Genomic DNA, 12500 nt, shown 5'->3' on the forward strand with positions numbered 1-12500 from the left:
ACGACTTTTATGATACATCACGGATACAAACAGCTAGTGCAGACCTCAACTGGTGGTGCGGACATCGATTTTATAGACACTGAAACTAAAGGCGTTTCTGAGGTAAATGTGACATTATTGTTCTCCCGCTGTTTTACTGACGGTCGAAACACTGATTTATGGATTATATGAGACCTTATTGATTTCAGGAAGTTGTTCTGAATCTTACGATGTTCATTGATGTTGATTTGCTGCTGTAACTAGTAGTAAAGAGGAAGAGATGATCGGTTCTTCTGTCACACACACACACACACACACACACACATTTACTGACTGGTTTACTGATGAAACTATCAGGATTTGAAAGCACAAGTATTATTGTGATTATTAGATGGCAGGAGCTACAAATAATGTTTAGTTTTGTTCACTCATCAACTGAAACCGCACAGCCACAGACTAAAAGATCGGGTTTTAGGATTCAAGAATCTACATAGAGATCATTAAAGTGAACTTCGGTTAATGTATTAATCATTATTGCCAGCCCAGCACTAGTGATGATGATGATGATGATGATGTAGATGTAGTTTTAGTATGGCAGTGATTTTCATTTCTCAGAAAGTGGGTCAGAGACACACACACAATGGTTTTGTGTGGAATGAGCTCTGGGTGGAGAGAGACAGATTCCCTGTGTGTGTGTGTGTGTGTGTGTGTGTGTTCTGTAACTCAGAGCAGCTGTGATGCAGGAAGAGGAAATGCCTGAGAGTCTCATTTCACCAGTGCTGGATCTCATCACAGAAACACACTGAACACACCCATCACACACACACACACACACACACACACACTCATGGTGCTACACTGAATGTTTACCATGTTCAATGATATATGCCTGAGTGCAAATGCTTACAAAATTCATCAATTATGAAATGTGGCCGAATCAGCTATACAGCGAGTGAACATGTAGTTGTCTCTCTGTGTGTGTGTGTGTGTGTGTGTCTCAGGCTCTGCAGTCTGACGCTGAAGAAGCTGATCGTGTTGAAGGAGCTGGACAAGGACTTGAACTCGGTGCTCATCGCTGTGAAGATCCAGGTGCGCGTCGACTGAAGACTGTCTGTCTTCTGTTGTTATAGAAGACAATAAAATCATTTATATGATGTCAGTTTAATGTTGTAATATCTTTATTTTCAGGAAATAAATCAAATAATTTGAAGACGACAAATGTTAATATGGTGAATGTTTAACATGATTTTTATGTTTATTAATTTAGCAGATGCTTTTATCCAGGAAAACGACTCGAGATTCATCTTTAAGAGGCTATAAACTGAGAAGTGCCAGTAATGCAAAGTTTCAGACGTCATTCAGAATAGAACAAGCGAGAACAGGGAGGGATTGAGGGATATCAACGGACGTTTTAAATAACACATTTACATGTGAAGAATGTGTCACACACACACACACACACACACAACTGAGAGACATGCGTATCGTGAAGATCCGCTGTATGCCACTGGTCCATGATTTTGTACATGTATTTAACTGCATCTATAATATTTATGTCCCTATAAATCATTACTTTTAAGTGGACTTAAATAAATTGTTAAAATGTGTGTGTGTGTGTGTGCAGGGCTCCAAACGAGTGCTGCGATCTAACGAGTACGTGGTTCCTCCCAGCGGCCTGATGGAGACGCAGCTGGAGCTCAGCTTCTCTCTGCAGGTACAAAACACACAATCATTCTGCAAAAGTGCTAACATTTTAAACCTGTAAATCCAGCAGGTCTTATCTGCTGTATTTGCTACTTAAATCTGTTCTTTTTTTCTTTTTTTCAAATATTTTTCTTTTCTTTTGAACAAATTTAGGTTTAACAAACAAGAACAGAAAAACAGAGAACAAAGCTCAGCACAATATAGATCTGGACAGTATACATCTGGACAATATACAGGACATATGACACAATACAAATAAAAATGATTAATCTATAGCGATGCCATTCAATATAGATGCAACAGTAGAGTTGGTAAAACGAAGATAGGGAGTCCAAATATTTAAGAAACGTCCTTTTGTGGAATGAAGAAGGCAAGTTAGGTATTTAAGGAAAAAGCTCCATGATGAGTTTATGCCAAGATGTTTTAGAAGGAGGTTTGTCGCTAATCCACGACAGGAAAATGTTCTTGCGTGCAGCATAGGTGAGAATATCATATAGTCTGCCTGAACCAGGACTGATTTTACTGTCTCTATATCCCAAGAGTAGCGAGACAGGATCACAGGTCAAAACAGTTCCAAAAATAGCGCTCATATCTTCCAGAACATCTTGCCAGTATGACTGAATTTTAGGACAATACCAAACACAATGAGTGTATGTACCCAATGCAGTTTTGCATTTAAGGCAATCAGGAGAGGTATGAGGATACATTTTATGTCTTTTGCTAGGAGATATTTGCAATCTGTGAATAATTTTAAACTGTAACAACCTGGCGCGATTACAGACAGATATCCGTTTTGTTTGATTACAGATGACATCCCATTTCTCCTTATCAATAGCTACACCCCATTCAGTTTGCCATGTTATTGCTGCGTCTGAGACTGCCAGTATGACAGATGTCTGGTTAAGCACATTATAAAAAGAAGTGATCACCTTCTTAACTGGACATTTGAGTAGTAATTTTTCTATTAGAGATAAAGAGGCTTCAGAAGCAAATGTAGTTTTTTTGAATATAAAATCTCGCACTTGGAGATATCTAAAAAAATGAGAGCCAGGGAGGTTATATTTAGCCTGAATTTGTTCAAATGAGGATAAGGAGGATCCCACAAACAAATCACACATCTTTTTAATTCCTTGGCGTGTCCAGATATCATATCTGTCATGCCTGGTTCAAAGTCAGGGTTTCCTTGCACTGGGGAAAGCAAAGGAGTCAGTAAAGATCTTCCCTCCAACTTACGCACTGCAAACCATGCTTTAACAGTATTAACAACTATAGGGTTGTTATTGCACAAAGTCCTTACAGACTTTATATTCTTACAGGATAAAAGACCGAGCAATGAGCAGTGAGTATGAAACTTTTCTAGACATAACCAAACAGAGGTGGGATCCTCCTTTACCCATTCGGCTACAAACCTCAAATCAAATCAAATCAAATCAAGTATATTTGTATAGCGCTTTTCACAATACAGATTGTATCAAAGCAGCTTCACAGTATTAAAATAAAATAATACAACAAAGTTTGTTTCTAGTGGAATTTATTGATTGATAGAATAAAATTAAATATCCCCAAAATATCCCCAACTGAGCAAGCCAAAGGCAACAGTGGCAAGGAACCGAAAAACTCCATCAAGTGACCTAATGGTGTCCTAAAACTCCATCAGGTGACCTAATGGAGAAAAAAAAACATTGGGAGAACCCAGGCTCAGTCGGGGGCCAGTTCTCCTCTGGCATTTATGAACTAGAGGCCGGATTGTAGTTTGAAACTGTGAGATTAACAATATTATATGAATGCCTGGCTGAAAAGATGCGTCTTTAATCTAGTTTTAAACTGGGAGAGTGAGTCTGAGCAACGAACAGTATCAGGAAGGCTATTCCAGAGTTTTGGAGCCAAATGTGAAAATGCTCTCCCTCCTTTGGTTGATCTGGATATCCTAGGTATGACCAAAAGCCTTGAATTTATTGATCTTAAAGAGCGCGATGGATTATAGGGTGATAGAAGATCCGCTAAATAGACTAGAGCTAAGCCGTTTAGGGCTTTATAAGTCAGTAGCAATACCTTATAATTAATACGGAACTTTATAGGTAACCAATGTAGTGATGATAAAATCGGTGTTATATGATCATATTTTCTTGATCTAGTAAGAACTCTAGCGGCGGCATTTTGGACTAACTGTAGCTTGTTTATTGAGGATGCAGGACAACCGGCTAATAAAGCATTACAGTAATCTAGTCTCGAGGTCATGAATGCATGAACTAACTTTTCTGCATCAGAAACTGATAGCATATTACGTAGCTTAGCAATGTTTCTAAGGTGGAAAAAGGCTGTTTTTGTAACATACGAAATATGATTTTCAAAAGACAGGTTACAATCGAGTATAACACCCAGGTCTTTTACTGTAGAGGATAAAGTAACAGGACATCCTACTATGTTAAAGTTGTAGTGTGAGAGGTTCTGTGGGCGGTTTTTTGAACCGATAAGTATTACCTCTGTCTTGTCTGGATTTAATAAAAGAAAATTACGCGTCATCCAATCTTTTATATCTTTAACACACTCTGTCAATTTGGATAATTTAGCGTTTTCATCCGGCCGTGATGAAATATATATTTGAGTGTCATCAGCATAACAATGGAAACTAATTCCATGTTTCCTTATAATATTTCCAAGTTTACTGGAATTATGATCGATTTTTCTCCATTTAAATAGACAAAATGGTAGCGGTCTGATAAGTATGATCTAAACCAGCTTAATGCTTGTCCTTGAACACCAGTATAATTTTGTAGTCGATCTAAGACTACAAAATTATAATGTGATGATACAATCTGAAGTTAGGCACATCCACCCCCCCTTTTGACATAGGTAACTGTAACTTGGAAAATTTAAGCCTGGGTTTTCTTTTATTCCAAATAAATTCACTCAACCAGCTGTTAAGTAGTTTCAGGGAGTTAGTCCTTCCTCTGAGAGCCCCCAGAGGCATCGCAAGAGATTTAGAAAAGTTTATTTTGTAACCCGAAAATGTAATCCAAATTGACGAATTAGTTTGATGAGACGGGAAATAGTTGAAGCTGGTTCTGATATATATAATAAAATATCATCCGCGTATAGAGAAATTTTATGTTGAGTGTCGCCAGCGCTAATTCCTTTTATTAATAAATCTTGCCTGACGGCCGCGGCCAGGGGCTCAATCGCCAGGGCGAAGAGGGAGGGCTGAGAGGACAGCCTTGGCGTGTCGAGCGAGAAACTGTTAGACCTACAGCCATTAGTGATAACTGAAGCTAAAGGGTTATTATACAGCAAACTAATCCACCTTATAAATGTCTCTCCTAAATTAAACTTATGTAAAATATGATGCAAATAAGGCCACTCAACACGGTCAAAGGCCTTTTCCGCATCAAGTGAGATGATTAGACTTTCGATATTCTGAGTTTGACATATATTAATACTATTTAAGAGTCTTCTTACATTGTGGCTAGAACTTCTTCCCTTGATAAACCCCGTCTGGTCTTCCTTGATTATGACAGGCAAAACTTTTTCGAGTCGGAGCGCTAGTATCTTAGAAAGTAACTTAAGATCCTGGTTTAACAAAGCGATAGGCCTGTAATTAGAACAGTGATCTGCGTTCTTGCCCTTTTTAAGGATAACTGTGATGTCTGCCTCTCTCAAAGACTGAGCTAGAAGGCCGGATGTAAAAGAATGCTCTAGCATAGTCAAAAAAGGGTCCAATAGCACGTGGTGGAACTCTTTATAAAAAGTCAATCTGGCCCGGGCGCCTTCCCTGATTGTAATGTTTTAAGTGCAAACAGGGCTTCATCTTTAGTAATAGGTGTGTTTAATTCAACCTTCTGAGTTTCAGAAATAGTAGGAAGAATTATTTGAGACAGAAAGTGTTCCATATCCACAGAGGCCCCTGGGGGAAGATCTGATTTATAAAGTTGTGAGTAAAATTCTCTGAAAATATTATTTATGTTTTTATTATCAAAATAACGAATACCGGCAGTATCAACTATTGAGGTGATTATTTGAGGATCTGATTCGACTTTAGTCAAGTAAGATAGATACTTGCTGGGTTTATCACCAAATTCATATAGTCGCTGTCTAGAAAAGAGAATAGAACTCTTAGCCCGTTGAGTTAACAAAGCGTCTAATGTGGCTTGCAAAGCACATTTATTCATCTCCTGCATCCTGCAAAATGTCCAACAGTAGTCAATTTCAGACAAACCATAGCATGATCACTAACAACAATGTTCCCGATTTCGCAAGATGAGACATATTGTACGAGGGACTTCGGCACAAATAAATAATCTATACGAGTATGGCATTTATGAGGAGGAGAGTAAAATGTAAATTGTTTGTCGGATGGGTGTAAAGTTCGCCACACATCGAGAAAGCTCATCTCATCACATATTGCAGATAGGGCACTGGCCTGGTTTGGTAAAGCAGAGCTACGCGAGGGATGCTTATGGATTAGGGGATTGAGCAAGCAGTTAAAGTCACCCCCCACTAAAGCTACAGATGACGATATTTCTGTAAATTCTAAAAATGCTTTTGTTAAAAGATCAGGAGAATAATTAGGAGGGCAGTAGAGATTCATCACAGTAGTTTCTTCTCCCTGTAAGATTCCCTTAATAATAACATATCTTCCACGTATGTCCTTGACACACGTCTTTATGACGTTTTCGTTTTCGCCATTTTCGCCTTCTGTGTCTTCAGGGATATTAAAGATACATATCAGGGCTCGACATTAAGGCTTGTCCGCTTGTCCGGGACAAGTGGATTTTTTTGTAGGACAAGTGGAAGAGAAAATTAGTTGTCCCACTGGACAAGTTAAATTTCAAACAAAATAAAATGCCATGTTACTTCACGTTATGTGCCACTCATTACGTCTATAATTTTACAGATTTAATTTTACCGATTTGAGACGTCGCACAACTGCCAGATTCAAACTGTGCTTTTGCGCGTTGGCTGGCGCTGAGCCAGAGTCGGACGCGTTCAGCGCTGTCACACTCACATATCACAACTAAGCAGTGTTTTCAACCTCATAATGTTTATTTTAGGTTTCAGATATTTAAATACACATAAGCACGAGTAAAACAATACATTTGTAGTTTGTAAAATACACACTGATGTTTGTGGAAGCAGCAATAACAATCTATTCAAATATAATTTGCCGACATGTGTTATTCATATCACAAAAACATACATAGTGGAAGTAACGTTAAGTTAACTATAAAGTTTACTCTATTCTTCTCAGTTCACCGGCCACTTACGGCCTCTTACATTTATTTCGGGAGAAACTGATGAATTCACGTGCTGTAAATCCGACTGACAGGACAACATTGTGGCGCCCATCTCATGTTATAAATCAAGATTATTTATAAAGGTTTTTAAACGACCAAACACACTCACTTACACGTATTTGAGAATCGGAATATCAGATAGGCAAGTTGATGACATGGTTATTGTGGCTGCGGTGTATCGCGTGACGCGTCGCCATGGAAACATTAAAGGGAACGTTCGCCTTGAAAAAACTCATTCTGGGGTGGGGGTGTCAGTTAGAATATTTTAAACTTATGCGTGAAAGGGTTAAAGAAAAGATCAAAAATAAATATTTGTGTGTGCTGTAAAGTGGTTAGAAAAATAAATAAATCGGAATCGGCAGGTCAAACTCAATGAAAAATCGGAAATCGGAATCGGCCTAGAAAATTGTAATCGGTGCATCTCTATGTCTACAAAATTATTTTAGATATAGTATACAGTAAGTCTAGCTAGCTTGCAAATACTGAGGATACCTACACCACTTCCTCTGGTGATACACTGCACACCAGCGTGCAAAGTATTACTTTGTATTATGGAGTCTGGAGATCCTTATTTCTTGTTGAAGGGGAACTCTGTTCTTGGGACACGTTCCTTTCTACTGTTTCAACTGAATTTTATTAATATTGATAGTGTTTGGATGCTTTCAATGGTTTGTTCGAATTCTGCATTAGCAAAACACAAACAAAAAAAATGATAAAATTATAAATCTTTACCCGGACAAGTGACTTTTGTGCATGGACAAGTAAAACATAAATTTACTTGTCCAAAGGACAAGTGCCTCAAAAAGTTAATGTCAAGCCCTGCATATATTCTTTCGCCGTCCCCTGTTTTCCAAATCGTCAATATGGTCAGCGAAGGCCTTGACTTTCTCCTCTAGGGCCTGTGTTTTAGCAGCGAGAGGCTCGGTAGCCGTTTCTAGCTGTAGTATTCTGGCTTCCGCTTCGTCCAGGCGCTCATTAGCTCGTGTCAGCTCGGTTGTATGCGATGCGACTGTTTTCGCCAAAGGATCCAGCTTTTCGCTGATTTGGAGCATGATCTCTTTTGTCATTTCCTCCAAAGCTTTAGCAAGCCCGGGCTCCAGTTCAGGTTCAGACGGGTTGCTGCTGTTTTCGACGTCTTGTTCGCCATGTTGAGCTAAAACTGTGGCCAAGGTGTCCATAGCCTGTTGATCCAATTTGACGTTCTTTCGCTTACTGGAGGGCATCGTTTGTGTTGTTTAGTCCAAAAGTGTTCCAAAGTCATAATACAGCGTCAGCATTTGCAAAAAGAGGGAAATATCTAACGGAATATTGTAAAATGTTTGGGCGCCCGCGGAACTCCCGCAAACACATCTGTCTCTTATGCCGCCATCACGTGTCCCCCCTAAATCTGTTCTTTTAAAGTCCGCCTGGAGTCAATCATTTGATCCCTTAAAACTCATCTTTGATCACCAAAATTACATATTTAAATGTTTTTTCATTAAAAAATATTATTCATGCCTTAAAATATCTTGAATGTAACTCGACACCCTTGCCTCATTTAGTATGCGCGGTTCTATGAATATGCAAATGAGCCCCGCCTCCACTCACTCACTCAGCTCAGAGATCCACTGGTTGACGATCACACGTTGATCTGATTGGTTACAAGGTAGTTTGTGACGTCAGAAACACCAGCGATTTCAAAGCGTGTTTTTGAGACTGTCTTTGGTTCACTGCAGTTTTAAGGAGAAAATACTCAGCAATGGAGTCGACTTATGAATTTACACATGGTTTGTCTTAAAGCACATTAAAAACACCACATAGACACATAAACAACATTAAAAGCTGGACTTTCACCGCAGGGGGACTTTAACATTTACTGACATCCACCATAATAAGACTGAAAACCACACGACGAGTCAAAGCTCATCACAAGCTGAGAGAAATACTGATATATAGTGTCATACACACAAATACAAAACACTAAAATAATGCAATAAACATTCATTTAACAACATAAGATGGTGGGAATTCTGGGAATGTCCATTTATGGCTTTTCACTGTAAATTATAAGATGATTTGTTCTTTTTATTTCCAATAATGGCATATTGCACGAAACGTAAGGTTAGATTAGAGTTTTTCTCTGTATACAGTACATTACTGTTAACCAATTAACAGGCTTTTCCTGTTACAGTCTTTTACTGTTAAAATTACAATCAGAAGAAAACAAAAGTAGATATTTTGAGAAATGCCCTCACAGTGAAAGTCAGTGCTGTCCAGTGTTTGATCCCCAACGGCTCTTCATCTTACGTTCTTTCACAGAGGAAATAAAGTCATGTTTGAAGGACACGAGGGCGAGTAAATGATGACAGAATGATCATTTCTGGGTGAACCATCATTTAGTTGCGTCTCGGTTCATGTCAGTCTGCTGTTCCCATGTTTCCTCTGGTGTCAGTATTCTCACTTCCTGAAGAGAGACGCCAACCGCCTGCAGATCATGCTCCAGAGAAGAAAGCGCTACAAGAACAGGACGATTCTGGGCTTCAAGACTCTCGCTGTCGGAGTCATCGACATGGCGGAGGTACGGCCGTTCTCACTGAGAACAAAACTACATTAGCGTCCACACAAATACACCAGACAGAAGTGACAGAACCCTGACCATATGTGTGTAACAGATGCATGTGATGTGAGTTTGAGACTGAGATGTTGAGTGTGTGATCAGGTGTTGCAGCATCCCACAGACGGCGGGCAGATTCTGGCGCTCCACATGAAGGAGGCGCCGGCTCGCGTGGCGGAGATCAGTGTGTTCTCGCTGTCCAGTCAACCCATCGACCACGAGTACGGCAGCGCTCCGACGAGAGCCAAGACCAAAGCCTCGGGTACACACACACACACACACACACACAGTGATATCTGTTCAGTTGAGCTCCTTCTTTCAGGTTTATTTGATGATCGCTAGCAGTGAAACCATGACTACTGGGATGATGAAGCCTGAGATGTGCTGATCTGTTCATCTGGCATTACACTATTAATAACACACAACGTCAGATGTCCAGATCAGGACACCATCATCACTGAAAGATGCCGAGAGGAGGGTCGAGTTACAGCTGTGCTCGTGTGTGACCTCTGACCTATGTGTGTGTTTCTCAGACCGTTCTCCTGATATGGATAATTACTCGGAGGATGATGATGACAGTTATTCCTCAGGGCAGGAGGGCAGTGATGACGCTGTGAACGGACAGGTGAGGATCATTGTGATGAGGTCACGGCACCAGTGTCGGTGTCATCATCACAGCAGCATCACATCATTTCAGTATCACATGTTGATTCAGAGAAAAGTGCAATACCCAATAAACTGTGTTTAACAAATCCTTTATCATGTGCTTTTCCTCGCATACTTGTACATACTGTAGAGTTTGTACATACATATTTAGTCTATGTTTATATTATCTGTGTCATCTATGTTGTACTACAAATGCATTGCGTTTAATCATGTGTGGCGGTAAATCTGATTCTGATTCTGATTCTGATTTCTACTTCCTGTTTTGTAGGATTTGTATGATGAAGATGACGACATACGAAAGCCAAAAAAACCCAGACGGAAAATGATCCGAACTGTTTCCCTGACACGAGTGAGGAGTGCTGTCTCTCTCTCTCTATCAGTCTGTCTGTGTCTCTCTATCTGTCTGTCTCTTTATCTGTCTGTCTGTCTATGTCTCTCTCTCTATCAGTCTGTCTGTGTCTCTCTATCTGTCTCTCTATCAGTCTGTCTGTGTCTCTCTGTCTGTCTGTCTGTGTCTCTCTGTCTGTCTGTCTCTCTATCAGTCTGTCTGTCTATGTCTCTCTCTCTATCAGTCTGTCTGTGTCTCTCTATCTGTCTGTCTCTCTATCAGTCTGTCTGTGTCTCTCTGTCTGTCTGTCTCTCTATCAGTCTGTCTGTCTATGTCTCTCTCTCTATCAGTCTGTCTGTGTCTCTCTATCTGTCTGTCTCTCTATCAGTCTGTCTGTGTCTCTCTATCTGTCTGTCTCTCTATCAGTCTGTCTGTGTCTCTCTATCTGTCTCTCTATCAGTCTGTCTGTGTCTCTCTATCTGTCTGTCTCTCTATCAGTCTGTCTGTGTCTCTATCTGTCTCTCTATCAGTCTGTCTGTGTCTCTCTATCTGTCTCTCTATCAGTCTGTCTGTGTCTCTCTATCTGTCTGTCTCTCTATCAGTCTGTCTGTGTCTCTCTGTCTGTCTGTCTCTCTATCAGTCTGTCTGTCTATGTCTCTCTCTCTATCAGTCTGTCTGTGTCTCTCTATCTGTCTGTCTCTCTATCAGTCTGTCTGTGTCTCTCTATCTGTCTGTCTCTCTATCAGTCTGTCTGTGTCTCTCTATCTGTCTCTCTATCAGTCTGTCTGTGTCTCTCTGTCTGTCTGTCTCTCTATCAGTCTGTCTGTCTATGTCTCTCTCTCTATCAGTCTGTCTGTGTCTCTCTATCTGTCTGTCTCTCTATCAGTCTGTCTGTGTCTCTCTGTCTGTCTGTCTCTCTATCAGTCTGTCTGTCTATGTCTCTCTCTCTATCAGTCTGTCTGTGTCTCTCTATCTGTCTGTCTCTCTATCAGTCTGTCTGTGTCTCTCTGTCTGTCTGTCTCTCTATCAGTCTGTCTGTCTATGTCTCTCTCTCTATCAGTCTGTCTGTGTCTCTCTATCTGTCTGTCTCTCTATCAGTCTGTCTGTGTCTCTCTATCTGTCTGTCTCTCTATCAGTCTGTCTGTGTCTCTCTATCTGTCTGTCTCTCTATCAGTCTGTCTGTGTCTCTCTATCTGTCTCTCTATCAGTCTGTCTGTGTCTCTCTATCTGTCTGTCTCTCTATCAGTCTGTCTGTGTCTCTCTATCTGTCTCTCTATCAGTCTGTCTGTGTCTCTCTATCTGTCTCTCTATCAGTCTGTCTGTGTCTCTCTATCTGTCTGTCTCTCTATCAGTCTGTCTGTGTCTCTCTGTCTGTCTGTCTCTCTATCAGTCTGTCTGTCTATGTCTCTCTCTCTATCAGTCTGTCTGTGTCTCTCTATCTGTCTGTCTCTCTATCAGTCTGTCTGTGTCTCTCTATCTGTCTGTCTCTCTATCAGTCTGTCTGTGTCTCTCTATCTGTCTGTCTCTCTATCAGTCTGTCTGTGTCTCTCTATCTGTCTCTCTATCAGTCTGTCTGTGTCTCTCTATCTGTCTCTCTATCTGTCTCTCTATCAGTCTGTCTGTGTCTCTCTGTCTGTCTCTCTATCAGTCTGTCTGTGTCTCTCTATCTGTCTCTCTATCAGTCTGTCTGTGTCTCTCTATCTGTCTCTCTATCAGTCTGTCTGTGTCTCTCTGTCTGTCTGTCTCTCTATCAGTCTGTCTGTCTATGTCTCTCTATCAGTCTGTCTGTGTCTCTCTATCTGTCTGTCTCTCTATCAGTCTGTCTGTGTCTCTCTATCTGTCTGTCTCTCTATCAGTCTGTCTGTGTCTCTCTATCTGTCTGTCTCTCTATCAGTCTGTCTGTGTCTCTCTATCTGTCTGTCTCTCTATCAGTCTGTCT

The 12500-nt window shown here is 40.4% G+C and overlaps 1 protein-coding gene across 2 annotated transcripts in view; it reads left to right on the top strand.

The window, feature by feature from the left end:
• Positions 1–12500, top strand: part of LOC311070208 (phosphofurin acidic cluster sorting protein 2) — a 54396-nt gene that overhangs the window by 15113 nt on the left and 26783 nt on the right. For both annotated transcript variants that reach the window (XM_084093939.1, XM_084093940.1), the window contains exons 2-7: positions 981–1068; positions 1604–1693; positions 9406–9531; positions 9673–9829; positions 10101–10192; positions 10502–10582. In XM_084093939.1, the coding sequence (XP_083950065.1) occupies positions 981–1068; positions 1604–1693; positions 9406–9531; positions 9673–9829; positions 10101–10192; positions 10502–10582 (634 nt within the window). The remainder of the gene's footprint in view (positions 1–980; positions 1069–1603; positions 1694–9405; positions 9532–9672; positions 9830–10100; positions 10193–10501; positions 10583–12500) is intronic.

Source organism: Abramis brama (assembly GCF_963993115.1).
Source record: "Abramis brama genome assembly, chromosome: 19".
Classification (NCBI taxonomy): domain Eukaryota; kingdom Metazoa; phylum Chordata; class Actinopteri; order Cypriniformes; family Leuciscidae; genus Abramis; species Abramis brama.